At 53.1% G+C, this 16,244-nt stretch overlaps 3 protein-coding genes across 3 annotated transcripts; all 3 read right to left on the bottom strand.

Annotated features, from left to right (window-relative positions):
• Positions 1–1,622: 1,622 nt before the first annotated feature.
• On the bottom strand, positions 1,623–4,749 carry CTAM01_00938 (uncharacterized protein; the record flags this gene model as incomplete). The annotated part of the gene is made up of 4 exons (XM_060516982.1): positions 1,623–2,927; positions 2,984–4,508; positions 4,563–4,617; positions 4,680–4,749. The coding sequence occupies 4 exons, from the start codon at positions 4,747–4,749 to the stop codon at positions 1,623–1,625; spliced, it is 2,955 nt and encodes a 984-aa protein (XP_060388444.1).
• A 4,269-nt stretch (positions 4,750–9,018) lies between these two features.
• On the bottom strand, positions 9,019–9,246 carry CTAM01_00937 (uncharacterized protein; the record flags this gene model as incomplete). Its single annotated transcript, XM_060516981.1, has 1 exon — positions 9,019–9,246. One exon carries the CDS (start codon positions 9,244–9,246, stop codon positions 9,019–9,021), a length of 228 nt encoding a protein of 75 aa, XP_060388443.1.
• Positions 9,247–13,036: 3,790 nt separating this feature from the next.
• CTAM01_00936 (uncharacterized protein) lies at positions 13,037–13,384 on the bottom strand (the record flags this gene model as incomplete). The annotated part of the gene is made up of 1 exon (XM_060516980.1): positions 13,037–13,384. A coding segment is annotated over one exon (348 nt), but the record flags the coding sequence as incomplete, so codon positions are not given.
• Positions 13,385–16,244: the final 2,860 nt, after the last annotated feature.

Raw genomic sequence — 16,244 nt, 5'->3', positions numbered from 1 at the left:
ACGCCTGCCGCGCAACTTTGGAAACGTATGGGTAGTCATCGCCCGCGGGTTTCGGCCGATTGAGAAGCAAGCTTTTTGATCTTCGAGAAGGTTGCGTCCCCTTTCATGATGGGTTCCTTGGAAGACCCTTGGCGCTACTGAAGTGGTGTCTATCTGCGGTCACAAGAAAACATAACAAACATCATCATACATCGACTCTTCCATTGAAACGCTAATATCTTTTCTGATACCATACAATGATGGTTCATGCTCTGCATCGTAGATCTCCCGTTTTCATAATGTGAGAGTATGCCTCGTACTCTTCATCTATAACCGAGCATGGGAGGTCGATGGTATGACGAGGCGTGAGATGAAGGGTACACCTTGTTGACAACGAGCTTAACAACCCTCAATCCTTCACGCATCGAAATTCTGCTCATTATCGCCGTATCGAGTCTGCAAGCGGTGTGCCCTGCACGTCTCGCTGGCGTCTTGACTTGGCAATACACTCCCGAATTCCGCCGGCGCCGCCAAGCATCTACAAGAAAGAGGGAGAGCTTCGCCCTCTCCGTGCCGCGGAGTTATCATCCGATCCTCCTTTCTCACGGCACCCAATCTGCTGGGTCGTAGGATGAAGGCTCAATCGCTTTCACCTGTGTTCGTTGTCCAAACAAGTTTTTGATGCGCACAGATGATGTCAGCGGTGAACGAGAGCAAGGACCTTCTTGCCTAAGTACCAAGCAGAGAAGCAACTCTTGCTATTGTCCTTGCTCTGCATGCCCACCTACCCGTCCACCTATCATCCACCTTCCGCCCTCCACTTTCAACTAAGGTTTGACTTCCCGTCTCGTCGGGAGGGATTTCTAGATCAAGTCTGTACAAGGAACACATGAGACATGAGACATGAGATTGCGCGAGTTCATTGGGTGTTCTCACATGCGAGCGACAAATCTTATCGAGAGCATCATAATCACGAGGATCATGTTGCTTGCTTTTCTCAGGTGTGTCGTATGTCTGCTTGTCATATCTCAACATCACATGCCTCCGTCCAATTGTGGAAGGAAGTGGTGTAAAGGTCAATGTCTTGTCAACTCATGCGACTTTTCATCTCATCTGCAGCGTTGCGTAACTAAAGACTTCGAAGTCATACCATTTCCGGTAGTTGAACTCGTCAACTCGATACACTGGTTCGATTTAATTATGGGAAGATTGTGTGTCCAAGTTAAAGCTTGTAATTGCTAAGTGACTAAAGTACATGTCGCTAAGAAGTGAAGGCCCTCCATGTCATGACCAGCGGCCTGAGGTATCTAAATAATGGACAAGATCGTATAGAACAGCAGGACAAATATACCCAAAAAGCAAAGCCCCATCATACTGGATCGCCTTTGTGCCAGTTTGTTGACGAAGAATGTGTCTCGTCCATCATGTTCATGTGTCCTTCCCCAATGTACCCGTCATCATAAACCATGAACGCCGATTGGAAAAAATGCAAAGAGAAGATTGTACAGAGTTAAGGACGGTTATCCACAAGATCCATATATCCAAGTGTGTATGAGAGAAACAACATAGCAAGAAAGATAAAATACTTTTTGGTTGAGTTCGAAGGATGTTCAGAGTAAGAACGAGGGACAATGGACCTCTCTTTACGCGGTAGCCGTGTTGGCGAGGCCGTCCACGTTCCAGTTGTTGTTGAGGGTGATGAGCTTGCGTCTGATACCATCGCCGACACGGCATGTGACGCCTTCTTCGATGGCCATGATGCCGTAGTTGATCACCTCGGCAGGTTTGTCCAAGCCAAGCGTGGTGCCGTCGCGGCGCGTCAGGACGGCGATTCCGTCGCCCCCGCTCCACAGGTAGGAGATGACGGACGGGTCTTCCGGTGTGACCTGGTCGATCGCGACGACATTTCCGCTACCGTGCTGTCCGCCCGCGGCAGCATTAGAGGCGCCAGCGCCGCTAAGATGCTCGGGGCTTTGGCCCTGGTGCTGAGATGACGGGGACGATGACTGCTGGTGGGCCTGCTGGGCCTTTTGGAAGTTGGGGTCAAGGCGTGCGACGCTGTCAGCCCAGAGGATAAGGGTCGCGCGGTAGACACCGGCGGCCCACCAGCAAGGGCGGCGGTCGGCAGGCATGGAGCGCAAGAGACGCAGGACCTGGCCGCAGTGGAAGATGGCCTCCTCGCGGTTGTAGACGCAGCGCTTGTGGCGCAGGCTCAGCTCCCAGTAGGAGCCATCGAAGCCGTCGCGGCGGGCGAGACGCTCAATCTCTGGGAAGTTGGTAACGGCGTTGAGGGAGATGAGGTGGTAGAGAACCAGGTTGCAGCGCGTGGTCGTGCAGTTGGGGTTACTCTTGTAGTACAGCATGGTGAGCTCGTACCACTTCTGGAGAAGTGCTTGAACCTCTTCCAGGCGGAGCATGGTGCTCGACTTGGTCACAGTCCTCGAAGTCGCGCGACGGGTAGAAAGAACATCGGAGAAGCAGGAGAGCATTTGCCTCAGGTGGCAGAGAAGGGACTGGAGGGGGTGAAGGAGAAGGCGAAGCTGTTGAGGAGACAGGCCGGCTTGGCGGCGGGAGAGGTTGTCGTGGAGGAAGTCTTGGAATAGCTCGCACAGAGAGGGAGTGAGGGAAGGGCTGGACAGAAGCTGCGGGTTGACATTCGCGGTGCAACCGTAGAGATTCTGGACATTTGCGAACCACTGCTCCGAGTTGGACGCAAGCCAAAGGGCCTCGGGGCTGGGGAGCGGGCACTGTAGGTCGGTGATGGCCAACTGCGGCGGGGTATCATGGAACAGGCTGAGCTCTTGGTCACACATGACCCAGTTGTATACAAGCCTGTTCTGCATCTCTCGATGCAACCAAGCCCGCCACTGAAGCTCGGTGCTTGTTGTGCTGTTCAACGTGGGGATCATGGATGGTTGAGGCTCCAACATGCCGGCGTGTTTGAGCATCTGCTTTACGTCAGTGAACTTATTCTTAGCATGTTGGGAGGATTGTGGCTGCTTACCGATAAGTACATTCCCCGTTGTCCCATCGAGATATCCATCAACCACTTGTCACCACTCCAAGCACCTTGGAGGGTGAAGAGAAGTGCACATCTCAAGGCGACGGGGTCCGCAGACAGCTCGACATCCTTCTCGATGATATCGAAGAGTGAGATTCGACAGGTTTCCGTCAGACCTGCAGCAAGGTACCGTGCCTCAGCCATCGGCACTGCCGCAGCGCCTTGTGCGATCATCAACAGAAGCAGCAATGTCGACGCCTGGTTGTTCAGCAGCATCTCATTGGGGTCAACGCATCCTGCGACAATGAGGGGGTAGTAGTACTGCAAGCTGCGAACGTAACTGCGGAGGAAATACTCGAGAATCTTTGTAGGCGGCAAAACAATGAAGTTGAACTCGCTAGGTGTGGCGTATCCAGTCTTGGAGTACCCATTGCTGAGCCCGCTTCGGTGAATGTCAAGCGCCTTCTGGAGGAATGACTGCGTAATGGCCAGCATGCGGTCGCGAGTACGAGATGTGAGAGGAACGACGGAGGCATCGGTAGTGTCCCAATCGACGTTCTCCAGGTACTTCTCGAGCGAGCTCCAGGTACCATCTTCCTTGGACTTTCTTTCCAGGCATTCCAAGTGCACGATCGCCGTCCTCGGGCACGTTCCTGAATAGATGGGCGGATTGCATCGAGCGAGTGGCCAGGAGTCCTCGGCGGCAATGACAACTTCAAACTCTGGAATCGCTGATTCACTCGGCATACCGACGGTTTGCTCAGCTGGCTTCATTGTAGTGTCAAAATCAGCTGTGGACATGATGCTGGTACTTCGCGTGTGGATAGATCCTCGTGAAGAGGAGGCAGTCATTGGCTCTGATGCTGAGCTTGACGACATGTCGCTCAGTTCTGTGAAGCTGGGCATAGACATGTCGGGCCGCGACATCGGGAGCTGACTGGAGTACATGTCGAGCTCCAGAGGGTACTCAGGCCAGACCATCATATCTTGGTAGTTCGTGTCAGGTGTGATGAAATCGCTGTTGAGCTGCATGAACTCGTCGAGCCCATCTACCCGGCTGTGTGGTGATGGGAAGTCATCAGAACTGGGATGTGACTGTGCTGGCGAGCTCTTCTTCACAGGGCCTTCCATCATGCGAGGGTCCATGGTCGCAATTGGAGACCCAGTTGACATCTTGCCAGGTGAGTCTTGCTTGGGCATGGTTGGATCGAGGTCCATGAATGCAACAGGCTGAGCTGGCTGTGGTGGTTGGGGCACAGTCGGCATCATTTGTTGTTGGAAAGCCGCGCTGGCCTGGGCAGCTCTGACCGCGGCCTTTGATGATCTCCGGGCGAATCTCGCTGCGCAGGGCAGATTCTTCTCTGCGCAACGCGAGCAAGGTACTCTCTTATCACAACCCGTCTTTGCGTTGGCGCAATTTTGGCAAGCGATTGGTGTCCGGCCAGCTACTGTGGGAACACCGCCAGGCAACGGCTCCATGGGGTCCCGCGCCTCATGGTATGTTGAGTGATGTCTTTGCAGAAGGTCTCTGTCATAGGTGTGTCAGTGAATGTCTGTCGATGAGATTCCATATTGAACTAACCGTCGTGCGAACGAAAGCTGGCAGGCACTGCAGCGGTGGGGCTTTACGTTGGTGTCTATACCAGAACAGTCAGTTTTTGCTCGGCCTCGACCATTTGCAGCACGAGAATCAACATACGGCTTGGGATATGTCTCTCTAGGTGTTCCTTTCTGGTGAAGGACTTCCCGCAGTATGCGCAGAAGACCATTGTGACGGTATTTTTGGATCGCTCTGAAGCGATCGAGTTTGATGTGAGGTTACTAGACAGGAGCTATCATCAAGCTGCAAGGCGAATGATGCGATGTCTTGGCCAGACTTTGTCGTTGTGATGGTAATCAAGTTCGATGTGGTTGAATTGGCGAGGCACACGATCCTACGTACTCGATGATGTATACGAGGTAGGGACAATCAAATAAATTTAGAATTGTGTATCGAATTTGAAGAGGTGGAAGGGGAGGCTCTGAATTGGGAGCGGTTGCCGTGTAATAAGAAGGGACCCGACGGAATGGTCTAAGGCGTAGGGTTCGATAAGGCAATGACGCTGCGGATTATAGTTCTGGACGAACTTGCGTCTACGAATTTGGTAACAGCGATGAAGAAGATGAACGAGTAGTAGTAAGAGAGAAGAGTTCCTCCAGGATCGGTACGAAGCAGGCGGAAAGGGTGGACGGTTTTGAAATATATCGCGGAAGCAAAGTCGAGGAGAGAAAGGAATAATGTATGGACCAGGGCCGGGCGCAGTGGGCAAGGGTTGCATGGGACCCGTCAGCTCGGCGAATACGGAAGCGGTCTGGGCATGGCATCAGCTTCTTCCCAGCAGAGTGGGAATAGCTTGGATGGATAGGGTTGGTAATAGTGTGTGGGTGACGGGCGATGGGATCTTGGGAGGCCGAGGCGGTGCCTGCTTCAGGACGAAAAGCAGACTGAGCACGCACAGTCGTTTAACGCAAGACAATGGAGCACATGGAGATGTGCAACATGGATCCTTGAGCGAGGGTACAAGGCTACTTGGTGGCCCGGCACTGGCTCGAATGTTTGGTATCAAGCACTCCACTGGGACTTGTGAGGGGAGGAAGGAAACGGCGCCGATGCGTGTTCAGCCGCCATGGAATCGGTCTTGGAAGTAGAGCATAGCAAGAGATAGTAATGCTTGGAGTGGATACCTACCACAAGTCGATGAGGTCTGTGGCCGGCGCACACAACACTCTTTGGGTCAGCCTGGGCATAACATGGACATGAATGACCATGGTGATGAGGTGGACAAAGGCACGCAAGGCACCAGGTTGCATAACAGGATACAGTAGTGCGTGCTATGGGATCAAGAGGGATCTGTGGTATGCGTATGTGTGTACTTCTGCTTGAAGCAGACCACGGCTTTTCGTATTGCGTAGGTACATTGGAGCCATCCACTAGCCAGGTCCAACAATAAAACGGCCAAGACCGGCGGGGGAACGGTGCGAGGTACCTGAGTAGTGCGTTCGTACTGATTAACCCAGTTGAGTAAGCTTTATGTTTGACAGGGGCCGCGGCGCCGTGGCGGCGGCGACGGGGAGAGAGAAAGGACGGCCATGGGGGTCTTGGTGGAGGGGGGAGAGAGCGTTCGGCGAGCCGGTGAGGATACGGCGTACAAATTCGTGAGGATGAATGTGGGAGTTCCTAGACTAGGAGAGGGAGGGGGTGGGAGATCAAACAGAAACGCCAGGGCACAGACAAGAAATGGGATGATCCCGAAGGAGCAGTCGGGGAGGTGGGATACCTTGCGAGTCAACCCAGTTGTGGATGGACTAAACAGAATGATAGACAACGAGTAATAAGAGTCGAGAAGGTGGAAGAGAAGATGACAACAACCGAGTAAGCATGAACGTTCTCAGGGTGGTTAGAGAAAGCGAAAGAGAACGAGACAAGAGATGAAGATGAGAGACAATGTCAGAGAAGGTTAACTGAAGCGTGTGGGTGGGTGGAGAGATAATCTTTGCCGGCCGAACGAGTACGAAAAAGCAAGGTTAGAGGGAGCCAAGAAATGTCTACAGAGAGTCATCGACACTTGGGCCACAACATCCAACTGATTTGCTAGGGAACACCTTGGAGCAGTCGCTGTGAGAGACAGCCATGCTAGAGCCATGTCGACCATGGTGGGCTTGAACGCTGCTGGCTAGACCCGGCCGAGGCATGGATTTTTGAACATGTAGGTTGGCCGGGATATCTCTGAAAGCTGCGGGTTGCCGGGTTTCAAGGCACGGGGCAGATCGACCAGGACTGAGTGGCCATTGGCGCGTGCCATCTGTTTCTGCCTCGACACTGGACAGGTCTGTGCCAACTGGCATGACAATCGGATCCCAGGCAAAGGCAAATGAAGTGGGAGACATGTCGTCACGGTTCGTGTGGGAGGCTGGGCTGAGCCTGTGTGTCTCCCTTAGTCCCATCCATCATGTATATGTGTGTATGTGAGTGTGTGGGATGGCCTGCCTTACCTTACCTCAGTTCCACCCGCGGGAATGGCGCCGCTGTTTCCTAAAATGGATATTTGACAGCACTAAACAAAGGGGGGGGTTTTGTCAATACCTGGCCCTGCCGTTGAAGCCGAGGGGTGGTCTGCGCTGCTTAGCCGCATCATGCTGCTTCTGAGGCTGCGCAAAGGCAGTATCAGACGCTGGCGCAGACGTTGGCGCAGAGTCCAGCATCAGACACTATCTCAAGTATTGCAGCGGGCAGCAGCACAGTCACCAGCGGGAAGAACTGAAGCCAAGAAAGACTGCAGGATGGTGCTGGTCTCAAGGTTAGTAAACCAAATCGCGCGCGGGAGCCTTGGTGCGGCGATAGATGCGTAAGTCAATGTGCTTGGACAGATTATGGCCGGCGAAAAGCCACGACAAGGTTATGGAGCCGTCAGAATCGATAGCCAACACATCTGTATGTAAGAAAGGCATTGAACGAGTTACCACTGGCTGCGAAGCGAGAGACTGGCGTCGATAACTCGAGTTGGACCAGATGCTTAAGCAGATGTCGCTGTCATTGATGACAAGCGTTGCACATCGTAATTCGACGTGAATTTGGTGAAGAATAGAAGTTGATGTTGACGGACATAGCAGGCTATTCAAGGGGGCCGTATTTGCGCCAAGGAATCGAATCGATTTCGGGCGACGATGGCTGCGCTAACACTGCAAGGTTCGGTGATGGTATCAACGGTGAACGATCAACCTGCGGGTTGACGACGATCCTTCATTTGTGGTGCAGATAGTACGGGAGACGGGACAAGCCATGAGAACGGGAGGAAACGCTAGGGTCGCACCTAAGGCAGGGAAAGGTCCGCGGCGAAGAAGGATAAGCAAGGGGGATGGGGGAGATGAGTGAGATGGTGTGTGTCGTTACGGCCGCGCCGAAGGGTGTGAGATGAGATGAAGTCGACAGAGATGGATCATGGTGGGTGGACGAGCGGGATTGGTGAGAGGGATTGGAGAAAGGCAATGGGGTTTGAAGATGGAAAGCAGAGACACAGAGCAATGGGTGTGGGAAGTTGAAGGAGGAGGGTCTAGCGGTACGTATCCGCCCTCTCCCGAAAGCCGGGCCGTCCTGATCTGTCGTGCTTCCCAAGGTACGTATCTATCGAGCTAAAAGTGGAGAATGGAGGAGTCCCCTTTTGCATCTGCAACTTACTCAGCCACGAGCTGACATAATACACATCGGCTTAAGCCTGATGGTGGTGCTCCCTCCCATTTTCGAGAGATGGAAGGAGAAGAAGAGATCCGTGCACACTTTGTGGGAATTATGATCAACCACCTACACGACGACTTCAAGCAACAACAAGCAGCGGCAACAACAACAACAAATCATCCGCCAGTCAAAGCATCACACTTGTGCGTTGCCGTGTCTCCTCGTCTCAGCCTCCTCCTTGCTTATCCAAGGCTTGTCTGGAGCCATCTCATCCATGTTCGACACCATCGGGACAGCCAGCTAAGCTTCCTCCATCTCACCTTATCTCGGAAAGAGATTTGCTCGAGACCCAGATCAGAACCCACCCAAACATCAAGATAGCCATCATCACAAGCTGAAAAAAGGAAGCCGGGGGGGGGCATTCGAGCCACGAGCTGCACAACCCGCACAACCCGCACAAAACCTTCGTGGTCTTTCAGGAATGCTCCATCGATATTTCAATGCAGGCGCAAGGCGTGTCAACACACACAGTCAGATCAGATCTAGGACATCCTCCCCGGCCCCTCCACACACAACACGCGGCACGCCTTACCAACCTGTTTCGATTCGTGCCCACTCACATCTCCGCTCTTGAAGTGGCCAGTCTTCTTCGGCTCCTTCTATTTCATCTCTGGACCTCCAAAGATCCTTCGAGAGGCTCACCTCCCTGTCAGGCAACCGAGTTGCAATTCTTTGATCGTGGCTCCCTACAACCGCTCGCTTGGCGGTGGGTAGGACAAAGAATCTTCGATGGCGTTACCTCGTGGTCCCATACTCAAATGTCTGCTTAGTGCAGCTTGAATCCACAGACGCCACTTCGACGGCAGCGGCTTCGAGAAACATCTCCACAGACCAGCCCTGGCTGTGCGCATCTAATCAGCGAGAGTCGTGTTTCTGCACCCGAATATGGAACAATGATAACAACAATCATCAGACGCCGCAGACCTGCTTTGCCATCTGCAGCCCGATAGCCCAGACAAGAGAGATCCAATGTCGCAGCACAGTCCAACAGCATCTAAGAAGCAATTCGCAAGAGTCCTCTATTCGGTCTACTTGCGCCTTCAACATTGGCCCAACTCTGAGTTATTCCAAAGTCTAGAGTCTAGTCAAAGTCTACATGTCACCACTCCAGGAATAAGAAAGGCCATGTCGGACGCAAAACCTCGACGAGCAAGTAAAGAAAGCGGCGACAGCTATCCGCCGCCACCACACGCTAAAAATAAGCTCCTCGCGATGGGATTGGATATTTCTGTCGTTACTAGCGCGCTCCTATCTCGCTCCCGACTGCTATGCGGCTAGAAGTTCTGGCGCATGTGAGTACTCGCAGGGGCATTATGGGACAATTCCCAGCTTTGCGTTTTTGCCAGCTCGAGCTAGAGTTGGTCAGGCAAATGTCTTTTGTTCTCGTTCCCGAGTTATTTGCGAACGACAGACGATTGATCCGAGACCGAATGTCTGGACCCCTATTCTGGCATCATCCACCCGTATTACCATCCGTACCACGATCCATAGTCCACCCACCGCACGCGAAGATAGATGTCGTATCCACTGATCCGCCCAGGGGTGGGCACGATTGGGGTTACCAGGGTCGCTTGTCACCCTACCACTGTACACCTGCAGGCAAGGTTCTCCCATGTCGGTCTCGGCGCCTCTTGACAAGATACGTCTCCCCCGCCTTGGACCGAGCGGGCGAATCATGGTGCCTTTCGCAGGCATCTTCCTGGGACGAGGAGTTATTCTCCGACCATATCGCTCCACAGCTCAAGCAGCTCAAGCAGCTCACGGGCTCACGACGGCTGCCTCACCTTCTTCTTCGCGCTGTTCCAAGAGAAGCGCTTGCACCATGACGCCAGAGCCTACCGCCGCTCGGACGGTCGTCTAATGAAAATGAGGAACCAGGCACACCAGGGAGGACCCTCAGAACAGCAGGTTGACGGTCGAAACGGTGACTCGGCGATTTCGTATTGCCAGCATTTTGCGAGGCCTAGAGGGCCAAGGTCAACCCTGGCAACCAGTCTTCCGTCAGCCTCCCTAGGCTCGCTTGACAGGGACACAAGCGGCGATTGAGCCGCTCATGAGTCGGCCGTTCCTTGCCAACCTACTTGGTTGCACTGTTCACTCTCGGTGACCTTGCTACGCCTGAAGGACGACTCAATAGGCAAGCTGCTACCAATTCTTGTTTCCTATTTTCGGCCTGATGCGATGCGAGTTCTCAGCGCGCGATAGAGACAGAAACTTTGGCTCTCTGTCAGACACCGTTTCATCGTTACCTAGGATTGCACAACATTGAGTACGAAGCCGCCGTTCCCATTTTTTTCTAAGCCATGCAATCTGAACCATGCTGCAAGCATTTGCGGTTCCCAAATGATTATCAACTCAACTGCCGTCATCTCGTCCATTCCACGGGGACTCTCCCGTATCCGACACGGCCGCTCTGATGTGCGCTCATCGCTGCATCCATCTCGATGTGGAATCGGCAGCCCCGTTTTCTCAGATAACGAAGATCCGATGATGTCCTAACCCGCCTTCACGCACCCTTGGGAAGCCTTTCGTTACTCTTCACGTTCGCAGTCTTCTTCGTCCCCGAGACTGCGAAGCGCCCATGAGCCATTGCCAACCACTGCCGTCACTAATCCCGCCTTACGGTGCCGGCTTTGCAAGTCTTGCAGCATCGTAATCTTTCGTCGCATCTCGTTCCGTTGCATGTTCAAACGTGGCTTGCCCGTCCTGCAGGTTGTTGATCCGACTGCCGAGTTCCAACATTCAACTTCATCCTCACGAAACAATAACATCCAATCAACTTACGCGGAGCTGGTTCGTATATTCGGTGGACTCGGCACAGCGGCTTCACCTATCCACAAACCATCGGCGGGAACTTGGCTATCCTGACGCCCAACTTCAGCCCGGCGCCGATCTTGACTCCCGTAAGCCCGGTGGCTTCTTCAATCATGCTACGCCGCCGAAATTATTGCGACCGTTGGTTTGTCGCCAAATCTTCATTGGGCGCGGAGCCACGCTTCTCGACACCTTCCAGCCACATAATTCCTTCTTTCTACAAATAATTTGACCCACTAATCACCCTAAGTCTCCTCGCCGGCGTGTCAGGTTACGATCTACCTAAGCTAATCGACCTGGCCAGTAGCTCGAGCCTATTTTCTTATCCACTTGTGCTTAGCAGTAACGTCTTCCGTCAACTGAACCGAGCTTCCCGGTCTCCACGACTTTGCTTCAGGCGACCCGGGTTGCTATCACCAAACCCTTTTTGTGGCTTGGTGTCCCAAAGAGGAAATAGATCATTTAGTCTACGAGCCGCTCAGACGAGTGTTTCCCTTTCTGTCAAACGACTTCCTAGACAAGACAGCTGTACACCATCAAGTTGTTGGCAGGCCAGCAGACAAAGTGACAGCCGCCACTTGTCTCCAGTTACGATCACGACACAGTCACAGGCCGTATAGGGCAATTGCAAGAGACGTCGAAACACTTTGGACGCCGTTGATGGCTGCGTTCTGTGCTTGACCTTCCTAGCAGGGAAATAGTTTGGAAGACACGAGGGTGGGCACTGATCGGATGCTACCAGGCAAGGACTTCAGCTGAAACGAAACAACACGGATCTATCCCTGCTACCAGGCCGCCAACAGCTGGAATTTCTGCTGTGTCTGCCCTGTCTTTGCGAGAATTGTACGTACGAATACGCTACGGTATCATGATGGTGCGTGCTACTTCGCAGGGCATCGCAGGAAGGGAAGTCGTTGGATGCATGAGTCGGCGACCTCACTGACGATGTCGTCTTGTCGTTGTCAGCGCTCGTCCTGCACGTCCAAAAGTTGACGTCCATGCCATCCGCAGTGGACTAGTTCCAGGCCCGTAATGACGGATCACACACTTCATAAGAAAGAATCCAGCAAAAACCTCATCCCACCAGCGAGAGGGAATAATGAGTCTTTTTGGGCTGAGCGTGCAGACACGCACAGTAGCGTGGACTTCAAACGACGGGTTTTGAGCAATTCTGCAAGCACTTTACTTATATGTTAGGCTAAAGATGTAGGGCGTGCGACTTGACCAAGCACCTCGAAGCGAGTTGGGGATTAGTGAGCATCGCAAAGGATGAAAGTTAGAATTGATTGGCTTTTTTTTCTTGGATGGATCACGATAATCCGCCCATTGCGTGGACCACGTCAAACGTCGGCGCGCGTACTCGGCTCGCAAAACCCGTCAGGGTTGGACCCTTGGAGAGACTGTCGACAAGCGCGATTATCTGCCCGTTTTTGACTTCTCCATGCGAGCGTGCGTGGTGCCAAGTGCCCCGTGGGAAAAGGTAGACACGCTTGACACGGTAGAGTGTAGAGACGGGGCCTGTCATCCCAAGAGCTTGACAATGCTGCCATCAGCGACACCACATGATACGGTGTGGCAATGGATACTTGAAGGGGGGTTGCCTATTTTGGTGGTGTCAAGGAGAAGTCTGACGCCATTTCTTCTGCCAACTTGACTCCTGTCAATGTTTCCGTTGGATTGGAGACAGCTTGGTGACAGGTTGTCTTTTGGTTGTGTGACAACTCTCTCTGGTTGTGACACAACCCAAAAACGAAGTTATGGCCGACCGGCCGGCCGACACGACCGAGGTCTTACGAAGATGTCGCACCCGCATCTCATTATGCCGTCTCCGCTGGCCCAAGCCAGGGTTGTGAGGAACATCTACAACAATTGGATACGTGGTACGAACTAAAGGCGCCCAGAGAAACACGTAAACCAAACAAATGGCTCCGCATCACCCAAACCGGGGTGCTCTAATACCGAGGCCCGCATTACCGGGATTCCTGCTGGGATCGCCCGCGCACGCTTTGCGTTTTCCGAGACTTGCGTGCTTGGGGCGCAGCGGAAGACCCTCCTACTCGTTCGCTTGTCGGTGAGGACTTCTTGAAGGTCTGGATCCAAAATGTCTCCCGTGCTAAGAGATGAGTGAGATTTGGGAGGGGAATGCACCCGCCGTGGGGCTTTTGCAAGCTAGCAGCCCTCGCAGCCCAACAGGGCACCATGTCTCGAAAGCTGACCACCTCGGTCGGCCATGCAGAATAAGCAATGACGACAACTGGGGCTGATGGGTGGGTGGATGGGTAGGAAGTTGTGAGCAGAATGATAACGTCTTTTCGCTTCCCCACAGTGAAGAAAATCAGTTATCGACATTGGAACTTTGGCAAGTGGAAATATCAATGGCATTGTGGATTTTGAGTGTGGGCTGTGAAGAGGAAAGGATTTGATATGGATGGAGGTTTAGTTTCAGCCGTGATTCCTCTTATCTCGTTAAAGACTCAATATTGCCGTAATTGGAGAGAATCTGACATATTGCCACTTTGGCGACTCTATCTAGATCCTGAGAAGGGCCTGGATCCCTATGCCCCTTGCCCACTTAGGTCCCTGAATACCAAAGATCCCGTTATGATCCCGCACACATTAGGCATCCAAACTATTGCTGAGCTCAATGGATTGCGTCTTTCATCGCAAACGGTCTTAGCAAGTAACAACCCCCCCCCCCCCCCCCCCCCAATCTGTGGTTGCCTATCGTATAGACTCGATCAATTGCGAAAGATTGCATATGCGGATGCGGGCAAGTCAACTTGAAGCCCGTTAAGGGATGGCCCATTTCGTCTGACTAGCATGAGGAGCTTTCCAGCAGATCGTAAGGCATATTCTCCCCCGCCGCATGTTCCCTCTCTCTTGCGTCGTCCATTTGGATACTCAAATGTGCGTTGATGTAATTGACTCGTCTCGTGTCTTACATACATGCACTTGACGCTCAAGTCCCATGCCCCCCAGTCCCGAGATGCCTTGCCTTTGCCTTCGCCTTGTCCCGTGCCGCGCCGTACCTCGCCTTGCCTCGCTTCGTCAGCTCGTCATCTGGTCGCGTCGCGAAAGAGGAAAGAGGTTCTCGAAATAGGACATGTACCGAGATCGCGAAGGGACGGATTTCGTTTTCTTTGGATTTTGCAATGGTGGCACCCGCACAGGTACAGATGTGCAGAAGGGCGATGCACGGCGTGTTCTGCAGAGGCGTATTTTTCGCTTGACCGAGGCCGGCATGGTGTGCATGGATGTGTGTGTGACGGGGCGCTACAATCTTTGGGTAACGGTCGTACCCAAGGATATGCGGGATGGCGGGCGGGTGAGCGGGCTACAGTACGCTTGTGTGAGGTTCCTCCGTTGGTCTATTGGGATTTTGGAAATCTTTGGGCCTTTGGTGTTGTGTTACCCCAGTTCGAGCCTTGGGAGCTGCCCACGTCAGCTTTCAATTCTTAGCCCAGCCCTACGGGTATTTTCTGGTGATGGGGTCATCGTGATGGATGGATGAATGGATGGGGATGTCAGCTCAGGGCTTAGCATCCTTTCGACGAGGGCAGCCTGAATGACTGGGAGATAACGACAGGCCAGGCCAGGTACAGGTACAGGTACAGGTACAGGTACAGGTATCATGATGGCCTTGACTTGACTTGACAGAAGCTGAGGTCTGTTCCCACCGTCCTGCCGCTGTCAGCTGGTCTTCCATCTCTTGTCAAAGCCCATCGTGTCGGTAATGAAGGCTTGATCTGGGTTGGGCTGTTTGACTTCTGATGCCCCGAACGAGAACCCCGTCCGAGAGCAAGCGTCTGTCGATTTGGATCTTTCGTCTTTCGCAAGGCTGAAGCGGGAGACTTCGGTAGGCCCTTTCTTCTCTTTCCATCCGTCACCACGTCCCCTTTCTTCCATCGAGCGACGATGCAAGTGCGCGTTGCTAGGGTCGCCGAGGAAACCGACCGAAAGTGACCGACCGACCGACCGACACCGATGAGGTGGGTCCCTTTGCTAGATAGTTTTCCTTCTTCCTGCCGGGGCGCCGGGTGCGAGGCTCTGGAGGAGTTGCCCGAGAAGACCGAAATATTGGAAAGCGGGAAACGACGTCGTTCGAAGGGCGGGGAGACTGCCCACCACCGCCCAGCCAGGCGAAAAATTGGGATCTCGGTATCTGCAGCACGAATTGATTGGGCAAATTTCTTTTCAAAGTTGAAAGGAATGGCTCTCTGCAGATCAAGGGATAGGTTTTGTTCGAAATGTCCGTGTTATTCCTTGTCTTGCGGTGCGGTAGTGTCCCACGGACAATTCGACGGAGTTGACAACTTCGGACCCCCAACTAAGGGTCGTTGCGCTTCGGACGGAGGGGGAGCAGAGCTTCGAACAAACGCCACCAAAGTTCCCAAAATTCTGTCTCTTTTTCTATTGTTCAGTCTGTCTAAAGTGTCGACGTCCGGATAGACTGTCACATTAGCTGCGGGAGACACAAGATGGGCAAGGTGAATCTCACTGTTGCATCGTCGGGCGACGGTGGTGGAGGTTCAATACGCCCCACGGTTTGCCTGTAAAAGTCGTTCATGCACAGCGGGAAGTTTGTACGCTTATCCCGCACTCCCGTCTATTATCCCTTGCTTACAGTCTTGACTGTCTGGAAGTGTTGTTGTCTCCGATGGACGTCGACTTCAAGTTTGTCCTAAGTGACAACTGTCAGTCAGGCTACGATTCAGAGTTGACAGCTATCATGGAAAATAGGCTCAAAGAACACTCACATACACGACGTTCGGAAATAATAATAAAGTGTCCGTGTGAGAGAAGAAAAGACATCAAGCAAGCTTGACAGTCATTGTACCTCCAAAGAGGCTAAGCCTTTCGCGGCTCGGTAACGTGCTGATCGTCAGGTCTGGGACATGGCCTAGGAGCCGCAATATAAACAACGGGACGTCCAGGGTAGGAATAGTGCCGCCTCCGGACGGACGTTATGCGCGCAGTGCTCCTTCTGCTGCTTCTTGCAGGGCCGGACGACGGCGTCCGGTGATTATAGGACCAGGTGATAGAATACCAACTCTGAATCCTTCAGTAGGGGTTCTCTTCGTAGATTGCCTGTTTTCAAAAGAACCGGGATCTCTGTTCAGAACGGCCTCTTGATTATTGGAAGTAACGTGTCTGTAATACAGCTTGTCTTCGATACAG

This window comes from Colletotrichum tamarilloi (genome assembly GCF_030869305.1).
Source record: "Colletotrichum tamarilloi strain Tom-12 chromosome Unknown Scaffold_2.1, whole genome shotgun sequence".
NCBI lineage: Eukaryota > Fungi > Ascomycota > Sordariomycetes > Glomerellales > Glomerellaceae > Colletotrichum > Colletotrichum tamarilloi.
Note: the sequence above shows the minus strand (reverse complement) of the source record. Positions and strands in the feature narration are given on the sequence as shown.